Genomic DNA, 15,782 nt, shown 5'->3' with positions numbered 1-15,782 from the left:
CCTCAAGGGCTGGAAACCTGACGGGTTTTCATGATATCCCGCATTAACATTCATGAAGGAAAATGTGCATGCATTTAGTATCCTTGCATGCACATTTATTGCATGAATATTAATGAGGGGTATCATGAAATTCCAATATAGGTCCAGTCCTTGACGCCTGGAGTTGGACAACCCTGCTTTACACCAAGGTGTAAGAAAAGGCAGAACATCCCTTCTGAAAAGTGGACTCACTGAAATGCAATGTTGAAGAAGTTTATTGGTAGTCTATGTATATGTCTTAAAAGGGGTGTATTTGCCATGTGGTCTATTTACATATGTGGGTACAGTTTTATTGCATGCACATGTGATCCTGTTTCAGCTGCACATTTCAATCGTGATTTGCTGCACTCCCTCTTAGCACTGCTGGGACCCACGTGCAGCTCTACCTGTGCAGCCCCCCACCTGTGCAACATAATCATGACCTGCTGCACCCCTAAAAGTATTGCTTTTCACCAACAGCGCCCTAGTGCTTCCGGTGCACCTTAATCATGACCTACTGCACCTCTGCTCTTGTGGTATAAGTACTGACGTGCAGCTCTACCTATGAACCCCCAATCCTCGCCTGCAGCACCCCAGCTCATTTAAATCTTGACCGGGGGCACCACCAGGTATCGCAGTACTGGTTGGTCGTTGAGCTCTCCATGCGTACCACAATTCTGACCTGCCATGACCTCCCCACCCACACTATTCTAGCACTGGGACCTACTTGTGGCTCTACCAATGCACCTCGCCTGCTTCTCATACTTAGAAAGTATGCCACAGGCCTATCTTCCTGTACCCTCTGCTAGTCCAATGTGTGCACCAGGTGAAGAACTCAACCGCTACCCTCCATTTCACAATCTCCAGTGCTACTCCATTACTGAGCCTTACACAACTCCCGTGGTGCACCCCAAAGCCTGGCGAGGGATCCCTGGGAACTTCAGTGGCTGGAGGCTTGTCTGCTGCGGAAGACGGATCAACGGCTTCTTCTGCAAATGGTGATTTTCCAACACCAAGACATATCTTCCAATGCCTACACTCCCCAGCGCCAGGTTTAGTCCCACCAGTGCACCAAGGGAAGAGGACAAGCTTCTGATAACACACTGCGATGATGGACAGATATGGGGCAGCTGTGTCCAGACACAGATTCCTCTGGAAGCATGTGCTAATTCTACCTAGGTTGACCTTGGCCAAGAGGGACATTCTTTGGTCAGTGTAGACCCCACTAAGGCATGCAGCTTCCTGCTGGTGAGTACATCGGAGGCTCCATTGGTGAGCTCTATGTGCTCTCATGGTCCTTTGACTTTTGCTTGGTGGCCCACCCAGAGCTGCTTCTGGTGGTAGCCAGGTTCCTTGACACGCTGTCTTCTCAGTTCCACCTTGCAGGCCAGTCCATGTCAGGGGATGAGGGGTGAGAGGTGTGAGTGATCCGAACTTCCATCATGGAAGGCACCAATGCTAGCCGGCCCCAGGAGTTCTCCAAGTCCCCTATTTATGAGTCCCCAAAGCTGTGGCTCTAACAGGTCAGACGTAGAGTGCAACAACAACGTAGATCACCCAACTGATGGAGACGAAGACCCCAAAGAGGAGGCTGAAAAGGACGAGCGAGCGTGCCTTCCTGGATGCCTCCTGGGCCATGTTCACGTCTCCTCGATTCAATGCTGCACGGGTCTGTGGAGGGGAGAGAGGAAGAGGCAGTATCAGTGGAGGATGGTGGCCTCAGAGGAACACCAGAAAGTACATTTACTTCACATAAACAATTGCTGTACACCGGGGCTATCAAACAGTAGTAGCGCAGTGTTGGGGAGCAAGGTGATGATTGTGGCACCACCAGTAGGGATGGCACTGGCAAAACGAAATGGGCAAAATCGGCCTTGACATTTTCGTCAGCGGAGCAGATCCCCCACCCCCACACTGATTCTCCAGTTTAAGTTGCATTTCACTTTTTGTCCAAAATTGTTTTTCCCTCTGACATTTAATTTTTCACCTAAACATTTGGCCAATTTGGAGAGCGAAACATTTTGCAGGCTCCTGATAGATAAAAAAATGAAATTTCATCAAGAAAATAATATTTTAGCCAAAAAAAGAAATTTTAAGCAAAAAGTGACATCTGAAATGGACAGTTCCACTGCAAGGACGAAATAGGTGAAGCAGGTGAATTTTTCCTATAATTTTCCAATTTCTTCACTGGGCAAATGTCCAATATTTCGTCCACCCCCGTTCACTGGAGCATAGCCGCAATCACAGGAACATTTCCTACTTGGCCCCAGGGAGCGTTTATGAGTTACTCTCTACGTGTGATGTGGGCTCTGGGAAAGGGAGACCAGCAGAGTTCTTGGGGTTTACCTCTAGTTCGAGGTGTTTAGCCTGATAGATCATGCATCAGGTACCAAACAACAGCCCCAACAACGGTCTCACAGACATCTACAATTGGATGACAACGAACAACCTCAAGTTGAACCTGGCTAAAACTGAAATGATGGTCTTACTCCCTGAAAGCAACGCAACAAACCCAAAACTGGACTGGCCGACAGGCATGGGAATACAACCAGAGACTTACAAGGTGGTAAATAACCTAGGAATACTCAACAGACTATCCCTGGAACCGCAAGTCAACGCAATCACTAAAAAGTGCTTCTATCTCCTTAGTCTACTCATGGGATTGCTCCCATACCTCTCCTTTCCTCACAGAAACCTCACAACCATGTCCCTGATACTAACAAGAGTTGACTACGCAAACAGCCTCTACCTAGGAATTACCGGAAATTCTCACCAAGAAACTCCCAAACCATCCAAAACACTCCAGCCAGGATTCTACTAAGATTAAACCGAAGAGACCACATACTCCAGCTCTGAGAAGCCTCCATTGGTTACCAGTACAAAAATGCATCAAATTCAAAGCCCTCTGCATTGCCCATAAATCCCTACTACACAGACAAGGAGCTGAATTCCTCCAGGCCAAGATCTGCCGCTACCAGCCAAGAAGGGACCTAACATCAAGCAACGACCTACAAATAGAGAGAAAACAATACGAAAAGAGAAAATTCAGAGGAACAGCATTCTTGCGCCTAATTTCCAACCTATGGAGCACCATGCTCAAAGAAATAGGAACCACAGAAGACCACCTCACCTTCAGTAAACAACTCAAAACCTGGTTATTCAACGGACAAGGACAAGCGCAAAAGGAACAATAGCAAAACATTGTGGACCAAAAGACCAAAAAAATCACACTGTGGAACTAAGCGGCGAAATCAAGGATGACCAGAATACCCACCGCCCACATTCTACCCTACCATAGTCATGTGCCATATCTAGACAGATCAGCAAATAGTAGCCTGCCCAACAGCAGACTCAGGGAAAGATGCAGGTGCAGATTTGGCACCGGGGAAAACCCTGCCAGATAACGCATTACATGAAAGTATCAAACCAATCATCCGTCACATACATAACTAGGGTAGCCCAGACGCGCACCACTTCCCAAATTTAGTGTCCGAGTGTCCTTCAGCTGCCAATGGCGGAACAGACCAAAAAGCAAACCAATTGAGTAATTAGGAACACACTAGGAACAACTAACCCTCTGACCTCAGCAAACCGATCTAGGCTTCCAGGCTGTGAGCAAGCCTGTCTGGTGTCTGAAGGAGAGAGGACAGGTGGATCTGGGCTTCCAGGCTGCAAGCAAGCCTGCCTGGTGTCTGGAGGAGATAAGGGAGGTGGATCTGGGCTTCCAGGCTGTAAGGGAGCCTACCTGGAGTCTGAAGGAGAGAGGCGCAGGTGGATCTGGGCTTACAAGCTGTAAGTGAGCCTGCCTGGAGTCTGAAGGAGAGAGGCGCAGGTGGATCTGGGCTTCCAGGCTGTAAGTGAGCCTGTCTGGTATCTGAAAGAGAGAGGCGCAGGTGGGTCTGGGCTTCCAATCTATAAGGGAACCTGCCTGGTGTCTGAAGGAGAGAGGTGCAGGTGGATCTGGGCTTCCAGACTGTAAGCAAGCCTGCCTGGTGTCTGAAAGAGAGAGTCGCAGGTGGGTCTGGGCTTCCAATCTATAAGTGAGCCTGCCTGGTGTCTTGAGGAGAGAGGCGCACATGAATATGGGCTTTCAGGCTGTAAACGAACCTGCCTAGTGTCTGAAGGAGAGAGGCACATCTGGATCTGAGCTTACAGGCGTTAAGCAAGCCTGCCTGGAGTCTAAAGGAGGGAGGCACACGTGGTTCTGGGCTTTCAGGCTGTAAACAAACCTGCCTAGTGTCTGCAGGAGAGAGGCACATGTGTATCTGGGCGGAGGGAAGTCAGTAGGATACCATTAGCTCATTCAAGTTAGTCATCTGGTGCAATAACACCTGGAGCGTTCCAAGTGTTAGATGGGATTACCACAATAACTGATCACAGGCCCAAATAACTGGACAGACTCAAAGAATATGGCAAAATACTATCAGTTCAATCAAGTAGGGAAACCTGGTGAGCATAACAAATCACAGCTCACACACACTCAACGCATTTCAATTACACAAAAGGCTTTATAACTGGATGTACATGACCTATGATGTCATCCTACGTGGCAAACAGTAAAAATCCATTGGGTGGAGGGATTGGTTAAGGGAACATATATACCTATAGCCCATTTTGGTGTTAGTAACATCATTAGCTGCTCCTTATCAAGTAGGCACAGCTTGCACCACTTCTAACTACGTATAATACAGATAATAGCAGACTAACAGCAGCGTATAGGCTTCTGTAGCAAGTCCATCATCACATAGGCCATCCTGATTGGTTGGCACCCTCTTCCAACCTTGGACATTCAGCTCGTTAGAAGCATGTAAGCAAAATGAAACCCAGGTGTGGGCAACCACGTCAGACCACTGCCCTCTTGGCTAATTAGCCTACCATCACTCATCATTTAGGCCCTAAGCCAAGGCTTCTTCTTGGTAGTTGACCTTGCTGACTGTTCTCTTCCTATGAACTTTAAAGGAAGTGACAGTACATTACTATCTTCATCTGGAGCTTTATGAATAGGCCTTGTGTTTTCTGGCCTTGCACCACGTGTGAAGAGACCATGATTTCGTCCATTCTGCCCTTCTATTTAGTGCTATTTGATTCAATTATCCCGGGTGCTATTACTCTCCTCGGCCTCTGAAGACTTTGTTGCTCCGTCTTGTATGTGCTTTCTGCATCTTTGATTGTACAATACGTGCCACTCACAAATGTTTACTCCTTAGCGTAATCTAAGAGAAATATGTCCTGCGTACATGGCTTATCCTCTTCAGCTCCTTTCAAGACTTGCATTTGCCCCTTGCTGCAGAATCCTTGATTCTTGATCAAACAAATATTGTTTGTTCTTGCACAAATTTGTATCCCAATGCTTGGGTTTTCTCCTTCAGGCTTCTCACTTGTTTTTATACGAAGCCGATGTCCATTTTCTCAACATGGCTGCTTTACTCGTGTTATATTTATTACTTTAGCAAGCTTCTATATGTCTTATCTACCTTGCGTTTCTGCGTATATACATCTATTGCATCTCTTCTCACTTATCTTCTCAGTGTATATGATTTCTTCATATTCACATATAAGTTCACTTTGTCACTTCAGTCACATCTTCATTCTTTAAGTATTCGTATATCGTTTCAGTGTGCCCTTGTGTTTTCTCTTCTTCATGACGTCACTTTACATCTGCCAGACTTCCCTTATAGTTCTTATATGTCCACTGGACTCCAGACTTCCTTCTACGGTATCAGTTCGAGGGTACATTCGATATGGTTGTCTGAGCGCATAACGTCTCTCATACCTTCAATGTGGTATTGGGATGATACCCGGTGTCATGCACAATGTTTTCTTGCTGTTCTTCCAATATGACGGATGTGAAGGGGGGGGGGCTCTATAGATGACGTGTACAGCTGCCTCTCTACAATCTTAAGGCATTAGGCGCCCAACACCCACAAGTTATGCATGGCTTTGGAGGTTTTAATTGGTTCAAAGAGAACAGATGAGGCAGGCCTGGGGTGCAGCCTTCAAGGGCCCTAGGTACAAAGGGGCACACACTCCAGTACAGCAGACACCAACTAGTGCCCATTCACGAACAGTCAGCGAATGAGTGAACGAGACACTGAATAATCAAGAGAGTAGGTGAGCAGGGGAATGAGAGAGTGTTAGAGAAGGAGAGCAAGTGAAAGACAGAACAAGAAAATCCTCCAGTGAGAGAGCATGGGATGTGAGGGTGAGGGCGAGGGAATGAGAGGGCAAAGGAATTAGAGGGCAAGGGACTGAGGGAACATGAGAGTGAGAGAATGAGCTAACATGAGAGCAAGAGAATGAGGGAACATGAGAGCGAGAGAATGAGGGAACATGACAGAGAGAATGAGGGAACATGAGAGTGAGAGAATGAGGGAACATGTGAGTGAGAGAATGAGCTAACATGAGAGCGAGAGAATGAGGGAACATGAGAGCGAGAGAATGAGGGAACATGAGAGTGAGAGAATGAGGGAACATGACAGGAGAATGAGGGAACATGAGAGAGTGAATGATGGAACATGAGAATGACGGAATATGAGAGTGTGAGAATGACGGAACATGAGAGCGAGAGAATGAGGGAACATGAGAGCGAGAGAATGAGGGAACGTGGCAGGGAGAGAATAAGGGAACATGAGTGAGAGAATGAGCTAACATGAGAGCAAGAGAATGAGAGAAAATGAGAGCAAGAGAATAAGGGAACATGAGAGCGAGAGAATGAGGGAACATGAGAGCGAAAGAATGAGGGAACGTGAGAGTGAGAGAATGAGGGAACATGACAGCGAGAGAATGAGAGCAAAAGAATGAGGGAACATGTGAGAGAGCGAATGAGGGAACATGAGAGCGAGAGAATGAGGGAACATGAGCAAAAGAATGAGGGAACATGAGAGCGAGAGAATGAGGGAACATGACAGCAAGAGAATGAGGGAACATGACAGCAAGAGAATGCACAGCGTCTTCCCTCATGAGAATAAACAATCTCAGCTGGTGCAAGCACAGCTTCTTCCCTCATGCGAATACACAATCTAAGCTGGTGCAAGCACAGCTTCTTCCCTCATGCGAGTATACAATCTTAGCTGGTGCAAGCACAGCTTCTTCCCTTGCGCGAGTACACAATCTTAGCTGGTGCAAGCACAGCTTCTTCCCTCATGCGAATACACAATCTAAGCTGGTGCAAGCACAGCTTCTTCCCTCATGCGAATACACAATCTTAGCTGGTGCAAGCACATCTTCTTCCCTCATGCGAGTATACAATCTTAGCTGGTGCAAGCACAGCTTCTTCCCTCATGTGAATACGCAATCTTAGCTGGTGCAAGCACAGCTTCTTCCCTCATGCAAGTACACAATCTTAGCTGGTGCAAGCAGAGCTTCTTCCCTTGCGCGAGTATGCAGTCTTAGCTGGTGCAAGCACAGCTTCTTCCCTTATGTGAGTACGCAATCTTAGCTGGTGCAAGCACAGCTTCTTCCCTTGCGTGAGTACGCAATCTTAGCTGGTTCAAGCATACCGTCTTCCTCATGTGACTTGGATCCTGTAATGCCTTGTGAGTAGACTCCCTTACCTCATGCAAGCAGTAGCCCTTATCGCCTTGAGAGGAGAGTCCTTGTCACTTGTGCGCCTTACCTCATGACAGTACATGCTTATGCACTTATGAGAAGCCCTTCTCACCTCTACCAAGTAAAAATACTTGCCTCGTGTGAGTAGACGATGGCGATGATCCCAGTGAGGAGACAGCAGAAGATCATCACCAGCACAGACTCCACCATGTAGTCCTTTGGGGGCCTCCTGCCCTCCGGCCTGGGTGGGTGCCCCACCGTAGGATCATGGTACTGGGGTGAGAGGAGGGAAGAGGAACAGCTGGGTCAGGACTTGACTAGTGATGAAGGTACCACACACTCAGTATTGCTCACACTGAGAGCTGCTGACATACATGAAGCAAACTGCTGCTGACATTAAGGGGGTACCCTGCCACTGACCTGCATGCCCTACATTGCTACTGACATGCAGGCCACACACTGCTACTGACATGGAAGCCATACTCTGCTATTGACATGCAGGCCACACACTGCTACTGTCATGGAAGCCATACTCTGCTACTGACATGCAGGCCACACACTACTACGGACATGGAAGCCATACTCTGCTACTGACATGGAAGCCATACTCTTCTACTGACATGGAAGCAATACTCTGCTACTGACATGGAAGCCATACTCTTCTACTGACATGGAAGCCATACTCTTCTACTGACATGGAAGCCACACTCTGCTACTGACATGGAAGCCATACTCTGCTACTGAAATGCAGCCCATGATGAGGGCCGGAAAAAAGTTTTAAAAAATCATATTAATTTCACTATTGAATGTATAAAGTGTGCCACGTGCGATAGATAGCAAAGTTAATTGTGAAATTAACCATTTGACCTGGTGGTTTCTAATGCTACACAAACACCCAGTGGTGCATGGACATCATGTTTTCGTGCATGTTATATATCTGGTTAAAATGATGTTTAAAGATGTAAATGAAATGGTTCCATGTTTTGTATTGTGATTAAAAAATAAATGTATGAGAAAAATACATTAAAACATATCTTTTTTACCAATATTGCTCTGGTATAAGTGCTGATGAGTGTAACACACCATTATTACAGTGAAGAGGGGAGGGGTAACCTGTTCTCCTGTGTAGATTGTGTGATGTGCCTCTTCCCCTCATGAAACAGGTCCCCCGAAAACAGAAAAACGGGAAGTACCCACATAGAGTATATGTACACTTCCACTGGCATGCATGCCCTACACTTCTAGTGATATGCCCTACACTTCTAGTGATATGCATGCCATACACTGCTACTGGAATGCAGGCCATACACTGCTACTGACCTGCATGCCCTACACTTCTAGTGATATGCAAGCTGTACACTGCTACTGACATGCAGGCCTTACACTTCCAGTGATATGCCCTACACTTCTAGTGCTATTCAGCTACTAACATGCAGGTCATACATGCCTACTGATATGTATGCCCTACATTTCTAGTGATATGCAGGCTGTACACTGCTACTGACATGCATGCCCTAGACTGCTACTGACATGCAGGCCATACACTGCTACTGACATGCATGCCCTACACTTCTAGTGATATGCAAGCTGTACACTGCTACTGACATGCGTGCCCAAGACTTCTACTGATATGCATGCAGTGCACTGCTACTGAAATGCAGGTCATACACCACTCCTGACATGCATGCCCTTCAAGTCTAGTGATATGCAGGCCGTACACTCCTATTGACCTGTAGGTCGTACACTGCTGCTGGCATGCATGGGCTACACTTCTACTGACATATAGGCCGTACACTGCTACTGAAATGCAGGTTACACCAGCTACTGACATGCATGCCCTGCACCACTAGTGATATGCAGGCCGTACACTGCCACTGGCATGCATGCCGTACACTTCTAATGACATGTAGGCCTTACACTGCTACTGAAATGCAAGTTATACACTGCTACTGACATACCTGCCCTACACTTCTAGTGATATGCAGGCCGTACAATGCTACTGACATGAATGCCCTACACTTCTAGTGACATGCGGGCCGTACACTGCTACTGACATGCAGACCGTACACTGTGACTGACATGCAGGCTGTACACTTCTAGTGGCATGCAGGCCATACACTGCTACTGACATGCATGCCCTACACTTCTAGTGATATGCATGCCATATGCTTCCAGTGATATGTCCTACACTTGTAGTGACATACAGGCCATACACTGATACTGACATGCATGCCCTACACTTCTAGTGATATGCCATACACTTCTAGTGATATACAGGCCATACACTGCTACTGACTTGCATGCCCTACACCACTAGTGATATGCAGGCCGTACACTGCCACTGGCATGCATGCCGTACACTTCTAATGACATGTAGGCCTTACACTGCTACTGAAATGCAAGTTATACACTGCTACTGACATACCTGCCCTACACTTCTAGTGATATGCAGGCCGTACAATGCTACTGACATGAATGCCCTACACTTCTAGTGACATGCGGACCGTACACTGCTACTGACATGCAGACCGTACACTGTGACTGACATGCAGGCTGTACACTTCTAGTGGCATGCAGGCCATACACTGCTACTGACATGCATGCCCTACACTTCTAGTGATATGCATGCCATATGCTTCCAGTGATATGTCCTACACTTGTAGTGACATACAGGCCATACACTGCTACTGACTTGCATGCCCTACACTTCTAGTGATTTGCAGGCTGTCCACTGCTACTGACATGCATGCCCTACACTGCTACTGCCATGCACGCCCTACACTCCTAATAATATGCAGGCCGTACAATGCCACTGACATGCATGCCCTACACCTCTAGTACTATGCAGGCCGTCCACTGCTACTGATATGCATGCCTTACACTTCCAGTGATATACAGGCCCTGCACATCTAGTGATATTCCCTACACTTCTAGTGACATGCAGGTTGAACACGGCTACCGACATGCATGCCCTACACTTCTAGTGATATGCAGGCTGTACACTGCTACTGAAATGCAGGCCGCCATACACTGCTACTGACATGCATGCCCTACACTTCTAGTGATATGCCCTACACTTCTAGTGATATGCATGCCGTACACTGCTACTGAAATGCAGGCCATACACTGCTATTGACATGCATGCCCTACACTTCTAGTGATATGCAAGCTGTACACTGCTACTGACATGCATGCCTTACACTTCCAGTGATATGCCCTACACTTCTAGTGATATGCAGGCGCTACACTGCTACTGACATAAATGCCATACACTTCTACTGACATGCGTGCCCAAGACTTCTACTGATATGCATGCAGTGCACTGCTACTGAAATGCAGGTCATACACCACTCCTGACATGCATGCCCTTCAAGTCTAGTGATATGCAGGCCGTACACTCCTATTGACCTGTAGGTCGTACACTGCTGCTGGCATGCATGCCCTACACTTCTAGAGATCTGCAGGCCATACACTGCTACTGACATACATGCCCTACACTTCTAGTGATATGCAGGGCGTACAATGCTACTGACATGAATGCCCTACACTTCTAGTGACATGCGGGCCGTACACTGCTACTGACATGCAGACCGTACACTGTGACTGACATGCAGGCTGTACACTTCTAGTGACATGCAGGCCATACACTGCTACTGACATGCATGCCCTACACTTCTAGTGATATGCAGGCCGTACACTGCTACTGACATGCGGGCCGTATACTGGTACTGACATGGATGTCCTACACTTCTAGTGACATGCAGAGCGTACACTGCTACTGACATGCATGCCCTACATTTCTAGTGATATGCAGGCTGTACACTGCTACTGACATGCATGCCCTACACTTCTAGTGACATGCAGGCTGTACAGTGCTACTGACATGCATGCTCTATACTTCTAGTGTACGCTGACCAGATGTCCCGGTTTTGCCGGGACGGTTCTGGAAATCGGAGCTCTGTCCCCCTTTGTTAAGATTTTGTTTCAATTGGAAACTCCAGTGGCCCCGGTTTTTGGCAGTAGGTCTTAATAGCTGGCAAGCGTAGCTTGCAAAGAAGAAATTCTGCATTTTACAGCTTAAAATACTGTTAGTTTGTGATAAATTATTTATAATATGTGTTTATTTGAACAGTAACACTCAAACCCCCTTCTCCAACTGCCACTGAAGTATAGTGAATTGACAGTCACTTTCAAGAGTTAGTCTTAGGCCCTCATTACAACCCTGGCGGTGGACCATGGTGCTCATAGCACCATGGTCCATGCCGGTAACTCACCGACTCCGCCATGGTGGATGGCGGAATTACCGCCCCATTCCAAGGTTGGCAGGGCGGTAATTCCCCATTCAACATGGCCCCTTCCCCATTCCCATTTTTGCCCCCATAGGGCATAATGGGAATGTGGAAGGCGCTAATTACGGCACTGTAAATTACGGTGCCTTAATTAGCTCCAAAGTCCCTTTGCGGGTTGGATTTTTAACGCCTGCTAAAAGCAGGCATTAAACACCATCCCGCAAAGGGACACTTGTAATCAGGCGTTAAGGGTTTAACGGCGCCGATGCTCTTTACGGCGCCGTTAACCCCTTAACGCCTGACTTGTAATGAGGGCCTTACTTTTATGTTAGTTCCTCTGTCCAAGTTATTTACTTTTTTAATCTGGTCACCTTATGCAGGTTGTACACTGCTACTGACATGCATGCCATACGCTGCTACTGACATGCATGCCCTACACTGCTACTGACATGCATGCCCTACACTTCTAGTAATATACAGGGCGTCCACTGCTACTGACATGCAGGCCCTACACTGCTCCTGACATGCAGGACGTACACTTCTAGTGATATGCAGGCCGTACACTGCTACTGACCTGCATGCCCTACACTTGTAGTGACATACAGGCCATACACTTCTAGTGATATGCCCTACACTTCTAGTGATATGAAGGCCACACTATGCTACTGACTTGCATGCCCTACACTTCTAGTGATTTGCAGGCCGTCCACTGTTACTGACATGCATGCCCTACACTGCTACTGCCATGCATGCCCTACACTTCTATTAATATGCAGGCCATTCACTGCTACTGACATGCATGCCATACACCTGTAGAGGAGGTCCCAAATATGGCCTGCACTCCAGTCGCCCATTTTGAAGTACCAGGAACATTCACACCGAAATATGTGACGTATGAGAAACAGATAAACCAGCAGAGAGCCGCAGTGGGGCTCTGCCCAGTACCTATCAGAAGAACAATACCTATTGAAGTACCAATAACCAGACAACCATGGGCAGTAAGGTACCCATTTAGAAAGCCCTACCAACAAATGAAACGAAATGAAGATTGCTTAAGCACTGTACAGGAAGAAACCAGAAAATGGTGACGTCACAAAAGCCCGAACTAACGCACAGATAGAAGATATGACAACCCAAGGATGACACAAAGAGACGAAACGCCAGGAATAAAGATATCGTGAAACTAAAAGAAGAAAACATTGTGGAAACACAAGAGAGCTTAAGCTGAAAGCATGATGAAGATATTCAACCAGCTAACGCCTGTACATATGCTTGGAACTGCATGAAGCTAATGAAAACAGTGCGGCTTGCTATGCTAAGTAGGAGAATAGAGCGGCAGGCACCATTGTACATAATCTACCTCAACACAAAGCACGATATTATAAGTGCGAGTCCACTTTGCATAAAAAGCAGAACCAACCTAGGTTATTCCAGGCCAAACGCAAGACGTTTCATATTTTAGCATCAAGAGGAAAAAGGCTGAATCGAAACTCTGCAGAGGAAGCTCGTGCCAGGGTAGCCAAGGCCACCTATATAGAAGCCGTAGACAGTAGCTACTTTTAATTGAAGCTAAGAACAGAATATCCTGCCTCTAAGGAACCGAGATAAGAAGTCGAATGCAGGTGGCAGGGTGAAACGAAAATCAAATGTATAAATAGAGAGAAACGAGGCAAATTCATGGTGTACTAGCACGTGACCAGCCGAGCGAGAGGAGGCACGGTTTCACACCTACGCCTGGCGCCGGCCCAGATAGAGATATCAAAACTTTTCCAGACAGAAGATGCAGTTTCGAGGCCAACCACAGTGAACTAATTGACACATAGCTCATAAAGTGATGATTGATTGAAGGAAAGCAGGGTGAATTGGGGGACACCCTGCACCTGCTTGACCGTTCTGCGTGCTGCTAGGCAAAGTGGAGGGTTATGCATGGGTTTGATGCCAACCCAATCACAATGGACCAAATAATCTAGGATCCTATAGTTAGTAGAACCAATGAGACGTCATACTTTTAGTGACGTCTACAGTAGTCATTTTTGAAGGAAGGGCTAAGATGCCCACCTGACAGTATTTACCCAATCCCCTCACTCCGTTACCATATACAGATATAACACCTATATTAAAGTTATGTTTTTCCAACCAATAAAATTGCATGTTAACTTTTGAATGTTACACGTCAGATTATGATGTGTTTTTAGTATAAAGGTTGTATTTTGTGTGAAGCTCGAGGCAGTTGAAGTGAGACGGGCTGTCACACTGCTGTTGATTTCCATGTTTCCCCGTTTTTTGTACTTGTCATTAAACAGACTCCCCTTTGCCAAACCAATGAGTTGTCCTTATTGATTGGTGTTGGAGTAAGAGACCCTGCACTCCCATCCATCTTGAGGTGCAGCTATCCCGTCTTAAAGTACTGCAGGGCAAACCCCAACTCTATGGGCTGGCCGGGGGTCCCTCGGGACACTTAGTAGCAAAGATCGGATGGTTTATCGACTATCGATTAGTGATTGAAGTAAGACACCTATTGACCGTCGACATAAAGTAACTCTAGGTCTTCGGCAATATCACGAGTCCTTTGCCATTCGGCAGAGTAGACCCTGAAGCTTCCCGTAGACCAGGGGTGCACAACTGATTTTGACAGAGGGCCGAAAGTACCCTACATGATGGCTATAGTGGGCCGAAAAGTAAATGTGGGTGGGGCGGTAGGCGCGGTGGGGCGTGGCATGGCAGGAGGCTTTTTCAACCCCTAATTTTTATTAAACACTATGCCCCATAGCCCCCACCCCTCAAGCAAACACTATGCCCCATGGCTCTCACCCCTCATGCAAACACTATGCCCCAAGACACCCACCCCTCATGCAAACACTATGCCCCGTGACACCCACCCCTCATGCAAACACTATTCCCCATGACAGCCACCCCTCATGCAAACACTATGCCCCATGACAGCCACCCCTCATGCAAACACTATGCCCCATGACAGCCACCCCTCATGCAAACACTATGCCCCATGACACCCACCCCTCATGCAAACACTATGCCCCAAGACACCCACCCCTCTTGCAAACACTATGCCCCAAGACACCCTCCCCTCATGCAAACACTATGCCCCAAGACACCCACCCCTCATGCAAACACTATGCCCCATGCCCCGTATCTCTCCAGGACTGAAATCTCTACACTGGCTCCCAGTGGCTGCGAGGATTAAGTTCAAAACCCTCTGCATTGTCCTGGGGCCTAAATACCTTCAACTCTCTCTTCCTAAATATCTTCCTTCCCGAGCCCTTCGCTCATTGGTCTCCAACTCCCTCAGGGTCAGCCGCTTCTCAAAGCAACAAGTTGGGGGTAGATCTCTCTCCGCGGCAGGGGCCTCCCTCTGGAACAGCCTTCCTGCCTCCCTGAAACTTGAGGAGAACCATCTCCGGTTCCGGAAGCACCTCAAAACCTTCCTCTTTGCTTCTGCTTTCTCTCTCCCTTGCTAAATTCTTCACTGAAACTCACTGAATCTGCAACTGGGCCACTCTCACCGACCTCAGTCCTGGGCTCAGCCACTCTCCACTTGCACTGCCTCCCTGGCAACCCCTGCACTGCGGGACTGTCTCTGTATCCCTACAGCCCCCCCTTCCCAGCACTTGCCTGCACTTACCTTGCACTTGCCACCAGCTGGCCCTATTTATTTATTTTATTCTACTTACCTTGTACTGCACTTCCCCCCTCCCCCTCCCCTTGCACTTTTTCCCTTCCCCCTACCCCTGCACTTGCGCGATCTAAATGACACCTGGCCTAGTAGGATCGTTGTCTGTCTTCCCCTTGTTCCCCCCTCCCTGCCTCGTCGCGCCTTGAAACACTTGTGTATAGGCGCGTTACAAATGCCATATCATATATCATATCATATCATGACACCCACCCCTCATTCAAACACTATGCCCCATG

The 15,782-nt window shown here is 47.5% G+C and overlaps 1 protein-coding gene across 1 annotated transcript in view; it reads right to left on the bottom strand.

Annotated features, from left to right (window-relative positions):
- Positions 1-238: 238 nt before the first annotated feature.
- Positions 239-15,782, bottom strand: part of PRRT1B (proline rich transmembrane protein 1B) — a 129,654-nt gene continuing 114,110 nt past the window's right edge. Inside the window, exons 3-4 of the mRNA XM_069609295.1 lie at positions 7,702-7,839; positions 239-1,689 (exon numbers count right to left, since the gene is read on the bottom strand). Of these exons, the coding sequence (XP_069465396.1) occupies positions 1,543-1,689; positions 7,702-7,839 (285 nt within the window). The 3' untranslated portion in view covers positions 239-1,542. The remainder of the gene's footprint in view (positions 1,690-7,701; positions 7,840-15,782) is intronic.

Source organism: Ambystoma mexicanum, chromosome 8, assembly GCF_040938575.1.
Source record: "Ambystoma mexicanum isolate Mex_15411 chromosome 8, UKY_AmexF1_1, whole genome shotgun sequence".
In the NCBI taxonomy this organism is placed as follows: Eukaryota; Metazoa; Chordata; class Amphibia; order Caudata; family Ambystomatidae; genus Ambystoma; species Ambystoma mexicanum.
The sequence above is the reverse complement of the archived record's forward strand: the minus strand, read 5'-3'. Positions and strand labels throughout refer to the sequence as shown.